General features: G+C 32.7%; 4 protein-coding genes across 18 annotated transcripts in view; 2 read left to right on the forward strand and 2 right to left on the reverse strand.

The window, feature by feature from the left end:
* The window catches only part of LOC122576853, a 60,979-nt gene extending 53,296 nt beyond the window's left edge, over positions 1 to 7,683 (forward strand). For all 12 annotated transcript variants that reach the window (XM_043747705.1, XM_043747750.1, XM_043747773.1 and 9 more), the window contains one exon: positions 566 to 7,683. In XM_043747705.1, the coding sequence (XP_043603640.1) occupies positions 566 to 2,391 (1,826 nt within the window). In that variant the 3' untranslated portion in view covers positions 2,392 to 7,683. The remainder of the gene's footprint in view (positions 1 to 565) is intronic.
* Positions 7,649 to 9,744, reverse strand: LOC122576940 (cell division cycle protein 123 homolog). Of its 3 annotated transcripts, XM_043747884.1 has the most exons (8): positions 9,609 to 9,744; positions 9,269 to 9,336; positions 8,963 to 9,182; positions 8,775 to 8,882; positions 8,492 to 8,714; positions 8,285 to 8,407; positions 7,927 to 8,186; positions 7,649 to 7,809 (listed from the first exon to the last, which is right to left on the reverse strand). In XM_043747884.1, exons 3-8 carry the CDS (start codon positions 9,167 to 9,169, stop codon positions 7,747 to 7,749), a joined length of 984 nt encoding a protein of 327 aa, XP_043603819.1. In that variant the 5' UTR covers positions 9,170 to 9,182; positions 9,269 to 9,336; positions 9,609 to 9,744; the 3' UTR covers positions 7,649 to 7,746. The 3 variants fall into 3 exon arrangements, with proteins under 3 accessions (XP_043603819.1, XP_043603800.1, XP_043603810.1); XM_043747865.1 differs by lacking the exon at positions 9,609 to 9,744 and having other exon boundaries at positions 9,269 to 9,592; XM_043747875.1 differs by lacking the exon at positions 9,609 to 9,744 and having other exon boundaries at positions 8,963 to 9,197; positions 9,269 to 9,592.
* Positions 9,745 to 9,915: 171 nt separating this feature from the next.
* On the forward strand, positions 9,916 to 12,923 carry LOC122576907. The gene is made up of 4 exons (XM_043747822.1): positions 9,916 to 10,057; positions 10,158 to 10,438; positions 10,528 to 10,834; positions 10,909 to 12,923. Exons 1-4 carry the CDS (start codon positions 10,054 to 10,056, stop codon positions 12,546 to 12,548), a joined length of 2,232 nt encoding a protein of 743 aa, XP_043603757.1. The 5' UTR covers positions 9,916 to 10,053; the 3' UTR covers positions 12,549 to 12,923.
* Positions 12,924 to 14,227: 1,304 nt separating this feature from the next.
* Positions 14,228 to 20,018, reverse strand: LOC122576929 (probable E3 ubiquitin-protein ligase makorin-1). Of its 2 annotated transcripts, XM_043747853.1 has the most exons (7): positions 19,568 to 20,018; positions 18,932 to 19,074; positions 18,787 to 18,847; positions 18,252 to 18,576; positions 17,848 to 18,170; positions 17,631 to 17,787; positions 14,228 to 17,534 (listed from the first exon to the last, which is right to left on the reverse strand). In XM_043747853.1, exons 1-7 carry the CDS (start codon positions 19,600 to 19,602, stop codon positions 17,400 to 17,402), a joined length of 1,179 nt encoding a protein of 392 aa, XP_043603788.1. In that variant the 5' UTR covers positions 19,603 to 20,018; the 3' UTR covers positions 14,228 to 17,399. The 2 variants fall into 2 exon arrangements, with proteins under 2 accessions (XP_043603788.1, XP_043603783.1); XM_043747848.1 differs by having other exon boundaries at positions 18,787 to 19,074; positions 19,568 to 20,017.
* Between the last annotated feature and the right edge of the window lie 369 nt (positions 20,019 to 20,387).

Here is a 20,387-nt window from a genome sequence, read left to right on the forward strand (position 1 = left end):
AGAATTCCAATTTCTTTGGTAATCCTCTTGAGTATTAGATTGCTACGTAAATTCAACGGGCCAGTGTATCTCTATATCCATTTGCAACGTTCATTCATAGTGGCTACGAAAACTATTTGTATACTACTACATTTATAGTTACATTAACCGATCAGATTACTTGACAGACTTGACACTCAGTGGTTACAAACATTTGATATCGTGAAAATGAAACATAGAATCTAATAAAGAAGCGCTTAGTTGGAAAATAATGATACGTATAAATATGATTTGTAGCCACTGTATGCGATGTTGCGTTATGCCTCTTTTGCGATAGTTTATCAATTTAACGTTAAAAATAGAGGGGATAGGTTATTGGAGTTTTACTGCGTCTAAACGTTGCAAAGAGAGTAGAAAAATAATACGCGTTTAAAAAGAGACTTTGATAGCGTGAGATTGGTCGATTGAAACTGGTCCCCTGTAAAAGTGCAATGAGGTAACGATGTAAGAAGAGGCATACAGGATTTATACGGTGTAGCGGTAAGTAAGAAGAGCTTAAATAACGTGCCTACGTATCTGTTCGCAGACTCTATGTCCACGATAACGGTTGCGAGTAAACAGTCCGGTGGAATCGACCACGCGACGCAGTTCCTGGTAACTGGTGGACCAAGTAGTTCGGATAGTCAAGAATCTGCTGTTCAGCAGTCCGCCGATGGTATCGAGGTATCGTGCAAGATTGGAAACGGCTTACTATATGGAAACGCGCGATTGCAAGAAGCATGGGAACCAGAGGGTAAAGTGTCGCCAGATACACCTTGGCGATACGTTCCTACATCTGCGAATTCTTTAAATATCGAACCCTTAAATTCAAGATACTCAGATAATTCAGAGAACGTTCAAAGCGTTCTGCAGATCATCAATAAAGGTCAAGGTATCGAGATGGCGAGTGGACAGATCTATCAGACGAACACGAAAAAGTACTTTATGAATCATACGTTAGAACCATTCCAGCAATACTCGAATAAGAGCAACATGATGAAAACGCCGTTAAATCCTAGATTAGATCGGGAATTGTTGCAACAAAAGATGGAGAGGAAAGCAGCCGCTATAGAACGCGAGATGAAGCTACAGAAAAGTTTATCGGAGGAGTGCGAAGACTTGGGCGTGGATGAACCGAGCACCAGCGACTTGTTCCCAGAGGCAGATTTGTTGTTCGACACGAATCATTCGCCATCTTTCGATCATTCTTCTCAGGACGCATCCTGCAGCCAGCCGCTGGGTATGAAATCTTACGGTGGTTCCTACTTTCGTTCGTTAGATTCGTCGAGCGGTAGCAGAGACGCCAGTCCCATTGCCGATTTTAAGCTGAACGAACGTAGAAAAAGTAGCAGCCAGCGAACCAGATCCGCGAAAGATTCCTTGAAGAAATTGAAAAGAGACAAGATCGATGATCTACATTTAGATAATCCGTCGAAGCACATACGGCTAACCTTGGATAATTTAAGTCAGGACGAAGCGTCGAACAGCAATTCTGATATTTCGAGATTATCACCGACGAATCTGGGCTCGTTGGAGAACGATTCGTTGAAGGATACGGGTCGGACAAAAATGATGTCAAGAAATGGCTCGAAGGAAGGTTCGCCTAGCAGCGTATCGAGCATTCCGTCAAACATGAAATTGGATATCGACTTGGATTCGGAATCGCTACCCCCAAGCATCAATGTAAATAATACCTCGGCAGCAAGCTCGGGGGACGAAAGTTTAACCTTGCTGAGCGGTAACACCGCCGATGTCACGATACCTTCGCCACTCTCGCCGATCGCTGGTCCCATGCTATCGACGCACAAGTATACCTATACCAATAAGAAGCGAATTCCGTCGAAGGTGACGAGAATGGATTACCTTTCTTGGGAGAGTCCGATGTCCGAGAGAATGAGATCGAGCAGCGACGAAGAGGATTCTAGTATAAGCGAATCGATCAGCAGTCAACCAGAAGACAACGCCCTGAGCAACGGACTCGAGGATAGTGTACAAAGCCTCAAGTCTCTGTCGAACGAGCGACGCTGCAATTATCTAAAAAAAAAGGATAAGTTACAGGTGAATTCAAGAGTAGTATTAAATCGAGCGGATCATAAGAGCAGTCTGTCGAAGCGTAAGGTGAACGAGTCGATTCAAGATTCGGTCATGGTTTCCAGCGATAAGACCTCTGAGCCCTCGGACGACGAAACGAGCAATATCGCATTGGTCGAGCCGGACTGTCGAGCTAGACGGTCGAGTTTACGTGGACACGTTAAAAAGGGATGTGCCTGTTGCAACGGATCGCCGGAAAGACCCAAAAAGAAATCGGTCAAGCCCGAACATTCGAGATTAAAGAAGCGACTACCCTCGAAACAGGCTGGAAAGAAAAGGTAGTCCTAGCGTTCGAACGCTCGACGGAGCATCGCGTGTTCAATCCTAATGGTATATGCTCGTGCCTGGCGACACGTGTCCAGTGACAAAGGAGCTTCCAAATGTACGGGCGTCGTACTCGTACTTCTCGCTACGAGAACGACACAGAACCTATAACTGACAGCCGGAAAGCGCATGGCCGGAAACCACGTCGCGTATATAATTCGCTCGGATCGGATGACGAGATACACAAATCACGAACTTGTATATAATATATTAGCGAATACGGGAGTTGTTAGAGACAAACTTTTACTCATACACCGATAACTCGGAGTGCGTCAGTTCTCGATACAGCGTAATCACTGATCCCGTTTCACTAATGAGAGAGGAAAGGAAGGAGAGAATAAATAGAAAGAGCGAAATAGAGAGAGAGAGAGAGAGAGAGAGAGAAAGAGAGAGAGGTAACAAGCAAACAGTTTATTAGCGATTCTCGAGGTATAGGGCATCCTCTTACCACTAGATGTTATTATGATAACTAGATGTAAGATGCAAATTATAATGAATGGCAGACTTAAGGTAAATCGTTAAGGATATTAGAGACGCAATCTAGTCAAAAGATAAAGGAATTCGTGGCGAGAAGTAGGCGTGCTCGAGAAAGCGAGAATGAGCGAAATAGTGTGAGCGCGAGAAAGAAAAACATAAATTAAAAGAGTAGCGGAGGAAAACACGAGTAAGAGGAGAGAGAGAGAGAGAGAGAGAGCGAACGAGAGAGAGAGAGAGAGAGAAATAAGCGTATCCGACTGTCGATAGATCCCTCGCAGACTAAAGAATTTATAATTAAAAGCCTGAATTTATAACTCTGTCTACTGTATCTATCATGACGATACTATTCCACGTTCTTCTACATGGTGTGGTCAGACTGAATAGACGAATTAATCTATAGATCTCGGTAAATTAATGTAGTAAAACATTGCATTTTGAACTTTTTGCCTTTCCGCGTAATGCTTCTCGATAACTTAGAACCTTCACTTTATAATCGAGATGATTCTTGTAAATTGTAGTGTCATACCTTCATGCAAGGGAATAGTGGCGAAATGGTTAAATGGATGAATAATAATAATAAAAAACGAGAAAAACCAAATAAAAGGTGAACGTATTTAAGAGAAGGTATCGAGAAGGAGAGATGATAGAGAAAAGAGACGAGAAAATATATATAACTAAGAAGAGTAACTAACCATGCGTGTCGTACAGGCCGACCATACCTTGTCACGGTGCATGTAAAAAGTATCCAAAACACTGTACATTACGTAGATAATTCATTAAAAGTATAGTATTATATCGCTGCACTTTAGTACAAAATCGCTTCACCTTGTTTCAGAATGACAAGTTTATATCATCTTTCAGTGTGCTGTCGTGACGCGTGAATGCCTGCAACATATTATAAAACTATAAACAAAGATAACACTTGTAAAGGTTGTGTAATTAAGCTACGAAACACTGATTAATTTCCGTACGTTTCTTTCGCGCCTTCCTCATAGCGTGATTGGAGGTTTGTCCGCGTAAAGGCTAATAAAACTCGTTAATCGAGGCGTTTAATTGTATTATCTCTGGCGCAAAAACTACAAGTTAAGGATGTTGAAAAGTAATGTTCCTGTGAATAGTCTCCTTTCGTGATACGAACCAAAGTGATTCCGTTTAGAAGCAAAAGATGGAAGAAAATAAATGATAAACAGAAATAACCCTAAAGAAGAAAGAAAAAGATAAAATGAGAGAGAAATGAAGTACGAGATATATAAGCGTATTAAATTTATTATCTTTCTTATAATCTCATGTAAATTGTTACATTAGTTGCTTCGATCGTAAGATAAAAGTATCTTCTTCGTTTTTCCATTCTGTCAACGATTAGTAAAACTCTACCTCGTGCACGCGTCGATCATTTTTCATAATTCTCATCATGTTTTTAAGCAATTTCTATACAATTCGCCCGCTGTAACTTGAACGATTTTAAACAATATCTTTCACTTTGAATCGCATGAATAAGTGGGTGGAGGTGGAGGTGGGGGTAATATAGACAATCTGTAATTGCTGCTCCGAACATTTCAATTTCTATCGGAAAATAATTTATGTTTAAACAATGTCGTATCATTAGCAATAACAGAATGCGTACAAAATCCAGATCTAAGACCCGGTGTCTCAGCCATTAACGATATGTTCCACCAGACGCCCTATGAATTCAACCGCTTCTCTGAGTTTAGTTGTCTATCTTATTCCATTTTGATCGCCCAACACCTTCTTGTAAATAATGTACATTTCATACTTTCCGAATCCCTTTTCGATCGTTCAACGAATAATCCCACAACAAGTTTCAGCGTAATCCGACGAGTTTTCAGCGGGCCGAGCCAAGGAAAACAAATGTCAAGTTAATGTTATCGTCTAAACGTAAGCTCTTATCTTCCTATAAAGCTAAAGCGACGTAAGGGAAAAGGAAAGACACGAAGGGAAGGAATGGAAATGAAATTACGGAAAGAATCGGGCGTACGGACAACAAATAATAGACACGGACAGATGGAGACGTTGAGAAGATGCATCTTTGTGAGTGTAAATTTTGGAAAAACGTCACACCAAAATAATACGTATTTTTTGATGGGATGGAAGAAAAACACATTACATGTAGCTTATACGTTAAAGCAGAACAAGCGAGAAACAGACAGAATGAATGTGCATGTACGTATGAGTGAATGAATGGAAGAGAAAAAACGAGGAAGAAAATACGATTGTCAGTGATAGCCTGGCCTTTTTCGCCACCTTTAGTCGTACCAATCGCATTTATAATAGAGGGGTAACTGTAGTCTTCGTAAAAAGAACTCATGAATGGACTTAAGTAAAAATAAAAAAAAACGAAAAACTAGAAGAAACACTTAAGGATAAGCAAAGTTTTCCAGAGCCGAGAGCTTTTCAGGTACTTAAAAAAAAAAAAAAAAAGAAAAAAAGGAAAAAGAAGAAGAAAGAAGGGCAAAAAAGCAAACGAACAAGAAGGAAGAAAGAAGAGTTATAGTAAAATGACAGAAGAGAGGAAACTAAATGTAGAAAGAAACAAAACCGCTTTACACTGGCCGTTAAGTGATTAACTTAAGAGTTTTTGTATCGTACGTTTATTAAGACTACTGTTTTTTCTCACTCGAACCACCCCTTACTACCAGTATTCGAAAGGACGATGTTTGCCGCGTCACTTTGATATCTGTAAACAGCAATGTGAGAAAATAATGTAGGGAAAAGAGAAGAAGCATTATAAAAAAAAAAAAAATAAGGAAAAAATAAATAAGTAACAGATAATTCTAGAGAGTGGAAGTGGAAGAGAAATGAGCGAAAGAGCCAAAAAGGGAGAGAGGCAGAGAGAATACGTATAAACGAAACGGCCGTGCACTGCAAAACGTACATTGATTAAACTACGTATTGTCGTTTAGCACAAATCAGTTGAAAATCGAGAGATTAAGTAATTACAAAACGACGAAACGAAACCGATGAGAGACGGGAAGCCAGATAAACCGAGGACGAAGTTGTTAAAAAAAAAAAAGAGAAAAATCAGAAAAAAAAAAGGAAAAAAGAAAAGTAATAGACACCAGTACAGTCATGTCCGAAATATAAAGTAAAAAAGGGAAAAAAAAGAAAAAGAAAAAAGAAGAGAATAGAAGAAAGAGAAACGTGTAAGATCGGCTTCTCTGTATATACGTTTAAAAGAATGCAGTAAAGGAAAAGCACGAATGAAGGGAACATTTCTTTTCTAGACATTACCATTATACATATGTACTGTAATTATATAAAACATTAATAATACATATTTTCGAGATACACGACCAGTCGGAAAAAGTTTGTTCGGTGAAGGCTACGGTTCGATCTAACGCATCATTATATTTAACGTAGAATCGATATTTACATGTGAATACACTTGCACCAGCATTTATATGTAAATATTTGACTAGCGTTAAGTGAACAAAATCATGCATAAACTTGCAATCTTCGTAGTTCTCTCCATGCGATACATATTATTCCTTTGTGACTTCGATAAATGCTAAAGGCCTCGTTATTTTCACACATTTTGACAAACGCAAGTTTCGGACTGAAAATATTGAATTTATATTTTTAAGGTCGTTCTACTGTAATAAATGCGTACAAAAAAAAAAAAAAAAGAAAAAAGCAGCGGTGCACTACAACGCTAACAATTGAAACTGAAAGGTCTTTATAGAAAATTACGTGATCTCATGCAGTATTTTGTAGGTACTTCTGATTTTGCTGTTCGCTTAATTTGTTAAAACGGAAAATTTATTTTCATATTACCGGCACATCTCTTTGCGACACTGATACTACCAAGTCATTAATATTCTATGAACGAGTTTGGTCGTAGCAATGTTTCTTGTTTTTAAAGCTGATTGAATCACGTATGATTGAGAGTCTGGTCGTAAAGAGGTGAGAGAGTAAATTATTAAATTTATAAATATTGGATGATGATAAATATTGAAACACTTGAATAGTCGTCATATACGTCTGAATGGACAACCAAATTATGACTATACTAATGAGTACGAACCCTTAAAAATTAAAATTTGAATTGATTCTACGTATATATTATATACATCTATTAAAATTCTATTTTTGATATATTTTAGATTTGTTTAACTGAACTGTTAATATCGGCAATCAGATTTCTCTTCAAATTTATTTTTTTCTTTTCTTCCTTTTAATAGTTGCGAAATAATAAATGTAAATTAAACAAAAATTATATCGAATTACCAACAATTAGATATCTGAATATCTGAATGATAACAATCCTGAAGAACATCGCACATAGATGAAACATTAAAAATAAAGAACAAAAAAAAAGGAGTTAATTACATTTACGGTTGCTAAAGGTTACCATCAAATATTTTTCATGTTCAAATGTATCAAGAAATGTAAAATCAGAAAAAAATGAGTAAGGATCAATCAATATAATTGCTCGATCTTGTTGACTTTTGTCAGGTAATAATGAGAGAAGAACGAAAAATACTCCGTGGATATGACTGTACAGCGTATTAACTTGTCCGGAGGTACATATATCGAGAATCCTTTTTCAAATCGAAGTATTAAGGATTGCATATTGTACATAAACAAGACATATTTTCTATATAAAGGACGTCGCTCGGTAAGGCCGATGGCTCGAAAAATATTGCAATATTACGATAATTCTTTTAAGCGGTAGGATAGCCTTTAATCGTTTTATGTAATGTAATGATAGAAGAGGGTCTGGCAGAATAAAAGTGAAAGTTCTGTATTTAAAAATGTTTTTAAGTGTACAGTTATTCATTTGTTATCAGCTTTTTCGTTTTCCTTTTTTCAAACACATCAATCATGCTCTAAACTATTGGAATTTGCGCTTTCGTATTCTTTCCTTTGACTTTCCACCTCCTTAAGTAAAAGATATTGAGTTAATATATATATATATATATATATATATATACCTTTTTAAATATAACTGCTACGTATATATGTTACTACTAATTTGAGAAATCATATCTCACTTACTCGTTGAATAATGTCTAGCAACGTAGAACTTTCGTTGGATTGAAAAAATTCATTTATTTCCTGTGGAATACAAAAATGATTTGGAGCTTTCAGTTGTATACCAATTTCCTCACCGATAAACCTAAATTCTGGAATACTTTCTTCTAGGTTCTGTAATTCTTCATACGTAAAAAGAGTTCCTTTGGTAACAGATTCATCCAAAGGGCCAAAGTCGACTATTTTTACTTTCTCTTTTTTATGCCGTATAACATCAAATGAATCTATATTATGGTATATTACATATTAAAAGATATAGACTTTAGATATTAGGATTAAGAAGTAGACTTTAATTTAGCAGAAATATTCCACAAATACTCACAATTATTCAGTGGAAACCTGTTTTTAATACGTTCCATAAATAAGCTTTTTATATCTGTCTGAATGTTATATTTTTCCGATTCATTGTAACTATGATATTGTGATATATCCCGTTGACTAATTGCTGAGAGAAATTAAAGCAATAATCTTTGATAAATATATAATTATGTAACATAAGACATAAATACGCTAAATTGAAATTTGTTACCTATAAGTTCATTTTGTATTACAAAGCACCGAAATTCTGTACAAGGATTAATATCCTTCCATTGCTTTAAGATAAGAGAAGATTTTATAGGAGTTTCATGATTTATATAATTTTTTGTATTATTCAAATCTTTGGCAATTCTATCTGAACTTTTTAGTAATAAGTATACTTCTTCCAATGTCTTGCATTTCAGAGTTTTAGTTGGTGCAACCCAAGTCGCATCCTGAAAATATTTTTCAGTTAAATTAAATATTTTCCAGTAGAAATCAAAATTTGTACATACCAGAGGTGAACTCCAATTACTTTTTATGAAAACTGCACCATATTCGTCTATGACATCTTGAATTTGTTGACTGAATTGTGGAAACGTTGGTTGAGCCTCGAGTGAATGCTGAAACAAAATAATTTCTAATTGCTAATTTTTATGTACATTTTTATCTAATTTTTTTTATGTACACATTTTAAACCTACCTCGTCATTTACTACTGGAGATCCATCCATCCACTTTGTATTCTGCAATGTGGAATCTGTTGCCTCAACAGGTAAAACAAATGCATCGTGTTCCAAGTACTTAAGTACTTCATCAGGAATATGAATAATTGTAGCTCTCAAAGAATCTTTAGAAAATAGATGGTACCATGATGTAAATGAGCATTCAGGTTTTAAACTATTGACCATGTTAAGCCTATACCTAATTGATCGAGAGCTTTTACTGACAAATCAACCGAAAATTTTTAATTTAAACCTTTTAATGAACGCATTGTACTTGCTACTTACTTAACTTTAGAATTTATCGAGTTATTCTGTAACTCAGTTTTGTACAAATTTAATGTAAATTCTGAAATCTAGTAAACGTCAAATATTAATAATGAGTGAAAATGCATTCCAATCAAACGAATGTGTTTAATCTGGTTTGATTAGTGCAATTCCAATAACGCCGCTAAATATGATTGGAACTATTATTTTAAAGTAACAAAAACAATGTAGTCGAAAAGCAAGTTTACATGAATTATAATAAATATTTACGAAAATTTTTATAACTGAAAACAAAATTCAACTACACCAGATCACTATGTAGATTGTAGACGATATAGAGTATAAAAAATGGCAACTGTACAGAGGCAATAAGCGTCGATTTCTTCGGTCATATTTTTCGTTCCCATAGTAAAAGATATATGCTTTTGTGTTCAATTAGTGGAAATATTTTTATTTATTATAGGATTTTCTATAAATATCAATAAAACAAGCTTCAGGATTAGTTATTATGACGTAATAGTACAAATATGTAATCTTGATTAATAGCTAACCTACTGTTACTAGTTTCTATTATTGTGTTTTATAGAACTTATAACGTAAGGCAGTTCAGAGATGATGAAAATTAGGTTGTCAAAGAAAAATTTTCAAAGTAATGCAAACAAAGGAAAGGTCAGATGTTACAACATACATGACTCATTAAATGTGTCAACATTGATATTTTCTGTCGCATCTCATACAACTCAATTATATAAACATTCCAAATAAAATACCTGTAGTAGAGAATATCAATATATTTTGCTAATAATATGGGTAAGCAATATGAGATAGAATTATTATAAATCACTTTGTTGCATTATTTAATAAGAGGGTGGATTATGTTCGCAAATTATAACTGAATTTTTATTCAAAGTGATGGCAGGGAACGAAAGCACACCTGGATCTTTGGCAGAAGATTCATTATCCACAAGATTACAATGGCTTCGTCAACGTAGGGAAGCATTGCAAGAGAAGTTAGCTCAAAAAAATAATGAACTTAAAAATCTGTGTGTAGAGGAAGCAGAATTAACTGGCGTTTTGCCACCAGAAATTCCATTAGAACCAGGAGAGAGTCCGCCAGCATTCCGTAAAAGAGTTGGAACAGCATTTACATATCCACAGAATTTAATCAATAAATTGAAAACGAATGAAGTTGTATGTTTTTAAGAAATTTTAAGAGATTAGTTCACTAAGTTGAAGATTTCAAAGTAGAACTCAAGTGATTTATTGTGTTTTCTTTGCAGGAGGAATCTGCTTTAGAATTAGAACGACAAGTTCAAATTGGTATAGTAGAAGCTGCTTTAGGAATTGTAAATGACCCTACAGAAAGCAAAGCGGTACGCCGTAAGCATAGACTTGTTTACCAACAAAGCCAACGCAGGCTACAAGAATTAGAAGCACGTTTAAATTTCCTAAGACAAAGTCGTAATAAAACTCATCATTCAACTCCAACACAATTCCAACATTCTAGTATTTGTAATGCCCAACCACATTTACATGCAAATGTAAAGCACAGAACAAAGAAACCTCGACCACCGTTAGATGGCACAGGTACAGTAACTTTTTATTCTGATATGAAAACGATTAAACTTACTTAACTTTGTTTTAAATATACTTTTTCATAGTAAATGATGTAAATTCAAAAACTACAAGAGGATTGCTTCAAGAAGGTGGTATAAGCTTAAGTCCGTTAGGATCAGAAGAGAAGTGTAGCACTTATCCTAATCATGGATATGATGATCAGTCAATAATTCCTAGCACTTGTAATCACAATCACATTGGTACTTATTGCCCTACAATTTCTGATCAGCGACAAGGTATCAAAATAATAGAACATGATCATAACGATAATCAAAATGTTTATATATTATCCGATCAATGTCGCACGCGAACGTATTCTCACGGTAGTGGTAGTTCGCGTAATCAAAATCACTATCAAGATAGCGAACGGATGTACCGACCACTACCAAATGCGTATGCCGAAGACGAACGACAAATAAGATACCGCCAATTTCAACCAGAACAAGTGCATAATCATCAACAATATTCTGACTATAAGCATTTAGATAATGACGTCCAGCGAAGATCTGGACAGGAATATTATGAAAGAGACTTTCGTACATTACATTATACGCATATACCTGAGTTTCCGATATATCATAAAAATTCACAACCACAACCCGTACTAAGACGAGACCGCGACAGCGGCACAAATAAAAATTTGCGATATACAGATTCACCAAGCGAGTCACAATTACCATCAGGCTATTGGATGCGATATGAAGACGAAATTGTTTGGTGCACAGATGATCAACTTGCTTCAGATAGATTTGGTAGTTTAGATCGAAGGAAACGCAATGCCGTACAACATACGAGTGGTATTGGGACCGACATACAACCACGATATCGCACAGTATCCGTAGGTTGCAATAAAAGTCCTTCTTACATCGCATCTCATCAAAATGCTTCTGTTCATTTACTTCCATTATCTGAACAACCGTCAACTAACAATAAAATGTTACTACGTACGCAATCTTTAGGAAGCGTCGAAAAATGGCATTCGAATCATTTACATGAACTGCACGATGGCAAGGATACAACGGATAATATTAGTAGAAAAGGAAGAGAAAAAGAATGGTATGAAACCTCTTTGGATTCAGGTACAAGTCCAGGATCAGATGTTAATTTAATATCTTCCCATAAAAATATCCACTATCAGTCTACTCTTCCTGTGTGCCCTAAATCATCCACTAATAGTAATGGCGAAGATGGGAAAAGTAATTATATTCCTTCTGTAAATCATCGTAAAAGTGATATACTAACGATTGAAACTGATCAACATTTACAACCATTATCATCTCGTTACGAGCCGACACGAAAAAAGGTACTTGAAATTCCAGCCGAATCGAAATCACCTCAAGAAACAAACGAAGAAACAATTATGTTAGGATCTTCTCAGAATTGTACAATTGTACAAGCTGGAAAATATCAACCATACAGAGAAGTTACAAAACCTTTTGAAATGTCTGACTTTTACAAATATTCCACCAAGTTTCGTAAAAGGAACGAAATAAATGGACAGAATGTTTCAAGTGAAACACAAAATGATTCTCGAGGGTCGCACTATGTCGGAACAACCGATCTCGGAGAATCTGAATCTTCGAATACGATTCACAATGGATCAATTGCTGGTTCAGTTCAAAAAAGAATTTATCAGCCTGTTCAAAGAATGACGTGTCAACCTTATCTCACATCATTAAGATAACTTTTGACTATAGATGAAGTAGGAATAATCTAACAGAATGATGTGGAAGAGACAAGATAGGCTGGACCTGTCTAAACAAATATTCAAAATTCACTTTCAATTTGTAACAGATTTAGGAATGGTATACTGATTGCAGTAATTTTTGCCTTAATATCGCATTACAATTTGATAAATCCTATAACCTTCTGCGTTACAATGCTGCCAATCGACTGCATTAAAATTAATATGGAGACCTGAAAAGTGCCTTATTTTAACAAAAAATTGTTGTTGAAATCGTACGAAATTTTACGATTACATTATTTATAATATTAACATACGCAAGATCTTCTGAGATTTTTGAACATCATATATATATATATATATATATATATCTAAGTACAATTGATAACCATCGCGTTTAAAAATAACCGACATTTTTCATTTAAGAAAATGGCAGAACATGCCAAAAGTGATCATATTTCGTTGAGCCGACTGCTTAGATTTCTAATGTAAGATATAAATAAATTTTTCATAATTAATTTTTTTAAATATTTACTATATAGTATATAGTATACAGTAGCGAAAGTTACATTTGAAGTAATGTAAAAAGCTAAAAATACACTTAGGACAGAATAAAAAAGTATAAGACTATCACAATGATACATTGGAGATTAAAGCATATAAACTAAGTAACATTAATAAGGAATGATTTTCATTTATTTCATTATAACATGTATACATAAGAATATTTTTTTTAATAAGTATTTGTACAACAACAATAGGAAAACATAGAAAATGTTAGATTTCATTACTTCGAGCTTATTCAATTTTAACATTTAGCCAACCGAGTAGGGAGATCTCTCCCCTCTGTAAAGTACATCGCTGCGTGACCGAGCGGGATCTCCCTTTTTGACTTTTGCAACGCGTTTTCTTTCTTTCTGTTATTATCAGTTATCGTTTACCTGGAATTGTTCCCAATTAATTGCGCCACTTCTCCTGCTTTTATAAAGTACAGTATATAACAAAATACATCAATTTAATGGTGTTAAAATTAATTAAAAAGTTACACTGTACCACACTGTAAAAAAATATTAAAATGCATTATGAATTTTTTATTTCACGTTCAGGTTGTGTTATTTATCTTTAATCATCTTTAATATTTTTAATTTTACTTATATTTTTTTATGCTTTTAATATATACTTTCAATTTGATGTAATATGTGAAATCGTTAAATAAAATTATTGCCGCAAAATATAATTGATCACTTAAATAATTTTTAGATTTCTTTATTTTTTAAGCAGTGAAGTCCTCGATACTTGGAAAAATGCGCGGTGAGGAACGTATAGCCCTTTGTGACGCGCGCGCGGTTGGCTAAGTGTTAAAAACCAAGATTCGAATGATGTAAATACTTCGATGCTTTTATATTTATTGAAACGAAACATATAAACGTAATGAAACTATATTTAGTTCCATAATATATTTCTAGTATGTATACATTCTACTTAATTATATTATCTTCAGTTTCATATTGAACAACTCGAGCGTATGCGTAATATGTACTCAAATTAATATTTAAGTTATATAAATGTTACAAACTCACAGAAATAAATAATTCGCACACTTCATTTAGTTTTCCACTATTCACTAAATATATTGTCTGAAATAAAGGTATATTTGTTAAAAATAAATAAATGATTGATTGTCTTAACTTTATCTTTAATGCTGTTTAATGTTTCCTCTATTACAAAAAGCAAATGTTACATTTTTTTATAATAAAATTATATTTTGTTTACAAAACGGTAATATCCTTTCTATGAAAAATATCTGTAAATAAAAAATATCCCTAAATTTGAGAATTTTAGTTTTTATTGTGTATAGATTTATCATAAAAGCTAACATTTCAAATTAAGTTTACAATTTACGTATAAATCTCTAAGGCTGCAATTTATGCTACTTATATGCTTGAATAAACTATCAGATGTTAAATATTATAAAAAAAGCATTCTTGCGTAATAATTTTTTACGTAATTATTGCAAGAACTTTAGAGGTATTTATTATCCTATTCATAATTCATATATTTAATAACTTGGAAACTGCGGCACGTATTAATTTTTTAACTACTACATTGAATTTTTTTATGTAAGAAGTAATAAAAATTATTGTAGAGGTGTTTTGTTGTACTTTAGCAATATGAATAACATTAAACAACGTGATGATCTTCAGAACAGGAGACTAATGACGCCTTGTTTTACAATAAGAAACTCGTTTATCATAAAATCGTATTAATTTGGAAAAAGATCAAAATTTATAAAAGGCAATACACCAATGAATTAGATACAATGAAAACTTGTATTGTATCTTCCAATGTGTTTACATTCAATAACTTAAAAAAAGGATATAATATTATTTCCCTATATGATGTATATTTTTTCATAGAACCTGGTAGAGCAAGCCATATACATTAAAACGAATAAAATAGTTATACAATGGAAGGAAAATTAAATTTTGAATTATGTAGTGATTAAAATCTTATCTAGTAAATTCGTAGATATGGTAAGAAATAAAAGTAAATGTAAATTACATCTAAAATATAATACCGATTAAGTAACTTGATCTTAAAAGTTTATGTCTTATAATATCACACAAACTATACAAAAATTCTACTTCCATGATCTCGTGTAGTGCAATTGCAAATACACATATACATATACATGAACGACGTATTATTATCCTGTTTACAATTGCACTTCATAAAAAGAATTAAATATTGAACTTACAATTAGACCCATTGGCACTCTATATGTCCCTTTTTTACACAACACTATAAGAGACATATATTATTGAGAAGAAAAACACATTAGAATCTACAAGCGGTTACACCCAGTGTTGACAAATAGTAGTATTATTATTCTTATTGTTAACGCATGCACATCAATTGTTGAATATTCACCAATTAAGATGAAGAAGAGATAGAGAATAATGAAAGATAAGACAAAAATATAAGGCAAGTGGTTTCTATATAAAAAACAATATACAAAACGTTCCGTTTATTTTTATAAGCGGCGTTAGCAATAACAATAAACTTTTAATTACAACAATTCACTATAAAATTAACAATGTAGAAATTCTATAGAAAATATAAACAACTTGCATATTTTATCATGGAAAGATTGTCTGAGAAAACTTCGAATAATATCAGCTCATATTAACGAATAGAGTAATTATCTTGTTCTTTAAAGGCAACACTGAGGACAGATGGTTTTGATGAAGAAAAGTGCATCCTATAACTATATGTAATATTAGCTGGAATTTATATGCGCAAAATATCTCGAGACAATTTGATTACCTAATGCTTATACAGAAGCAATTCTTTAAACAGATTAAAAGATCATTTTTATAAAATAGTTCTATCAAAAAAAAGATTGATACCATATTCTTTGGCTTTCATTTCTGTTTATAAAGCTCTAATTGCTTTCATCTATTAGTATGAATAATGTATCCTTTTAAATAATTATTAATTTTTAAAAATTTAATTTTTTGAAAAGTGTCTAAATATACTAAACAATAAAATACAAAGATAAAATAAAGATTCCAAATAGACAGCTTTGAATTCAATTGTCGTTTATAAAATAATTTTTATTTGTTATTTTTTTTAAATCTGGAATTCGTGCATACTCGCTAAAAATGGTTTCCTTTTATTATATTTAGCAGTACACACATTCAACCAAATTTTCATACTATCGCCCAGACATACACTTATTACATGGAACACTCGATTTGCGCAATTTATCACGGTCTTAAAACTATGAATTAGAAACTAACGCTATACAGTTCACGATAATTTAAGGAAATTTGTTAAATGTTCGCAAAGCCATAACAGGAGGTAGGACGAAACTTATTAATTGAATGTTCAATATGAATAATCATTAATCAAATAGAGAGTACTAATACTAATCTTTATAATCTGTAGATTATTTATATAGTTTACCATCTCTTTAATTTATATAAACCAAAATTTCATATTCTATAAATTCTTTATTCCTCAAATTGGATGACAAATAAATGTAATCAAGTCCAGATTTTTTGGCAGAATAAGTACCCAACCAAAATTAAAAATAATTCTAAACTACTAAAGATATGTTATACAAAAAGTACGTTTGTATGTTTTTATTTTATTGAACTTGCCTTTAAGCAAACATTAAGTTTCGAGCCAAGGGTTGATAATGAGAATATAATAATATTTACGAAAACAATTTCATTTAAAATCTTGGACAATTTTGCTTAAAAAAGTAAGGAAAATTGATTTCTTAATAAAAACGTTTTTAAATGTATAAACTTATTTTTGCATATATGTATATTTACCTCTTTACGTAAAAAAGGACTTTATTCAAGACAAATTAAAAAGAATAAAAACAAAACCTGTTATTTTCAAACTGCCAAACGATTATTCTATCAATGTGTATTCTTTATAAATCGAATTAATTTGGACCACTGATGTAATAGACTTGATGCATATTTCTTATGATTGAGTACTAATTGTAACAATATTGGTCAAGGTACACAAACAGAAGCGATTACAAAGTGGCTATGTAACATTTAAAAACTTGCCATTGTACATGCGACTGCAACCTCCTCGTTATTATTTTTGTTATTATTATTAACTTGATATTATTTACATATTTCTCACGTAAATATCATCAAGCAAAGCACACAAATTTTTTATTAACGTAGCTGAGATATCTTTAAATCATAACCATTCAAACAATTCATAAACTACTTGTCTATTCAGCCATTGAAACCACATACAAGTGGTGGATGAGATAGATGGTACAGTTAACAGCAACAGTAGCAGATTACTGAATTAATACAACTACTCAGCCTGAAATTCAAATTCAGACCAATCAGACTCTTCTGAGCCTGAAAAAAGGGAAACAATATCTTCAAGGTCTACATCATATATCCAACGGTTATCCCTCTCTTCAAAAAAGTCCCACAAAATTATTTGCTGTAAAAAAATTGTGGTTTTTTGTACATTTTTGACAATAATGTTAGTAATTGAAAATCTAAACAATATTATAACGAAATAAAAATTTTAACTTACACGCAAAATATCGACATCCGAATCTGCGTTGCGTCGTTGACGAACAGGAGGGCCAACATCTGTTTTAGTGCCATCAGGAAGTGCATGTAGGTAAAAACACTTATTGCCAAATGGACATTTTCCTTGTCCTTTATTGAAGTACTTACAATCTTTAGTGCTATAATATATAAACGATTTAATGTAATTAAAAATAATAGTAGTGCATGTTTTATCCTACCTTAACGCACATTTGTAGTCCGTTATTAGTTTTTCTTTTTCTTCTTTAGTATCTACCCAGTACATACTTGGGCATACGAAGTCAGAGGTAGCACGGCATTCTGGACAAGCTCTAATAATTTTATTGTCAAACTGTTTAGCTTGTCTCCATTTCCTAATACAACTTAGACAAAAACAGTGATTACAATTTGGTAAAATGCCAAATCTCTGTTCTCCAGATGCTTTTTCCATTATAACTTCAAAGCAAACACCGCAAGATTTTTCTCTGCTACGTTGAATAGCAAATGAAAGTTCCATATCCACTTCGTGTTGTTTGACACATGCCTAAAATATTAATATTAATAATGGAATATTTTATATAGTTGAAATATACTATTTAAATAATGTAATATTACATGTAATTACATTTGTATGTTTCTTTCTAAGTTCTTCGTTGTACGGATGAAGTGCAGCACGATTACACAATTCACAAATATCTCCATGTAGGTATGTACAACTACGTTTTTTGCAAATTCCAGTTGCTTCTGCAAATGGACATAAAGGTTCTGAAGATGGACTGGATGCTTGATCAGATGAATTTACAGCTTGAGCATAAGATATTGACATTGAGGAATTTGTAGATGTTCCCGAGGTTGTAGAAGCTTCATTCGTGGAAGATGATCCAGCCACATGCGAAGGTACGAATTCTGGTGCTTTTACCCACTCTTCAGCATTACGAATATTGTCTTTACTGGAAATATATAAACACATTTTAGCACATTATATTTTCTATTACCCTAATATTATACATATATATGTGTGTGCGTGCATATATATACATATTTATACATATATTATATATCACATATTTTTATATACCATATTACAACGTATTACGTGAAATGCAAATGTTATTACAACTTAAATCTTGCCAAAATTAGGTCATCTGGCAACAACATACACATTCTTTATTGTTGTCGAAGATGAAATATTTGAAGTGTGTTGTCCAGCTGATGAATTTTCTACCGAATTTGCATTTACCACATTATTATCAACACTTTCAGTAGTATGGCGAAAATAGCACTGATTTCCAAATTTACAGATACCATGTTTAAAAAAGCGACAAATATTGTTCATAGATGGAACAGAAGAAGATATTATTGTTTCATTATTTCCATCATTCCAAACTCCTTGTGTATGACGGTATCTACAATTATTTCCTTCACGGCACATCCCATTTTTGAAATATCTACAACAAAAAATCAAAATATCGCATCAGCCCTAACATCACTTTGACATCAACAAATTTCACAAATAACTCAAGTGTCTATCTATTATTTATATTTCATACAGATTATTTCAATAAAATTTCAAAATATAATTTGATGACATGTAAATGCTCACTTATGCAATATATAAATAACACGTGTTTTAGTTTTTATGTAATTTTAATTTACTTTTACTTAAATAAAAATAAATAATACATAAATGAAGATTTTGTAACATAATCTGTTTATAACTAATAATTTTTTGATACAGTTCCAAATACAATTACGTTTGGTTAGTGAAAAAAAAGAAAAAAAAAGAAAACAAACGCAAAAATTTTAAAAATACTGATATTTTCACAGCTTAATATGTTGGCGCACTATATCCTAGTATGTGCAGAGGTTGGTCTTGATACTTGAGTATTTTTATATTGTTATTAAAATTCATTAGGAAGTAATTACGGGACAATTTCTTACCGGCAAACAACGCTCTGTGTCCAACTGTCGGCCATTTTCTAAAGCTTCCACTTTAACAATAATCGACAACGCGTCCTGGAAGGATCGCGTACGACTTTTTTAACGATGGCAATATGAAGAACAACAGAGATTTGTCTCGATAATCGTGCACTTTACACTGCACGATATCTCATGCTACATCACCAATTTTATTTAACAAGTGTATTTTCACAGGTCCTTCGAAAATTCTAAAAAAAAAACACCTCTTACACATCAATTTTCTTTTTCACTCTGTTCTGTTATTTCGTTTTTTCCTTTTTGACGTCGTTCAAAGCTTAATTTTTTACTAAAATTTTACTATTGTATATGTGTACTATCCGCTTTTAGGCACTATTGGACAAATATTTAATGTGTACTGAAACTCATTGACTTTACGCGTGAAAGCACACATATACGTCACGGACTAAACTAACAACAGGCAAATTCACATTTAACCGTTATACACAAGTCAGAGCATGCGCTCAAAGTTTCAAGTGTTCAAAAACAACTTGTAGAATTAATAAATTCAATATGTACGTTTCTTTTTTTTTATCCTTAAGGAATACAAACAAAAACATACAATTATAGAATGTTCAGTTAAAATCAAGTATTAAAATAATTTCATATCTCATTTAATATTGTATATTGTTTGATGTTTTTTTTTTAATTATATTATATAATTTAATAATTAATTCATTCATTATTTATTTTAGAAAGAAATGTATTCATTCTTTAAATATTTATTAGTGTTTACTTAATTAAAATCAATATACTTGCACTTTTGACTATTATTAATATTCTG

The sequence above is a fragment of the Bombus pyrosoma genome, linkage group LG2, assembly GCF_014825855.1.
Source record: "Bombus pyrosoma isolate SC7728 linkage group LG2, ASM1482585v1, whole genome shotgun sequence".
Classification (NCBI taxonomy): Eukaryota; Metazoa; Arthropoda; class Insecta; order Hymenoptera; family Apidae; genus Bombus; species Bombus pyrosoma.

Bases quoted from the DNA above. Each gene is read 5' to 3' on its own strand.
- LOC122576940 (XM_043747884.1), bottom strand. From the start codon at position 9,169: ATGGTCAATAGTTTAAAACCTGAATGCTCATTTACATCATGGTACCAT. The intron at 8,715-8,774 runs GTATGTACAAAT...AAATATTTTCAG, and splicing joins GTAATTGGAGTTCACCTCTG to GATGCGACTTGGGTTGCACC. The intron at 7,810-7,926 runs GTAAGTGAGATA...CTTTTACTTAAG, and splicing joins TGCTAGACATTATTCAACGA to GAGGTGGAAAGTCAAAGGAA.
- LOC122576907 (XM_043747822.1), top strand. The intron at 10,439-10,527 runs GTATGTTTTTAA...TTTTCTTTGCAG, and splicing joins AATTGAAAACGAATGAAGTT to GAGGAATCTGCTTTAGAATT. The intron at 10,835-10,908 runs GTACAGTAACTT...ACTTTTTCATAG, and splicing joins ACCACCGTTAGATGGCACAG to TAAATGATGTAAATTCAAAA.
- LOC122576929 (XM_043747848.1), bottom strand. From the start codon at position 19,602: ATGGCCGACAGTTGGACACAGAGCGTTGTTTGCCG. The intron at 18,577-18,786 runs GTATGTTGTTGC...ATATATTTCCAG, and splicing joins TCGACAACAATAAAGAATGT to TAAAGACAATATTCGTAATG. The intron at 17,535-17,630 runs GTAAGTTAAAAT...ATTTTTTTACAG, and splicing joins CGGATGTCGATATTTTGCGT to CAAATAATTTTGTGGGACTT.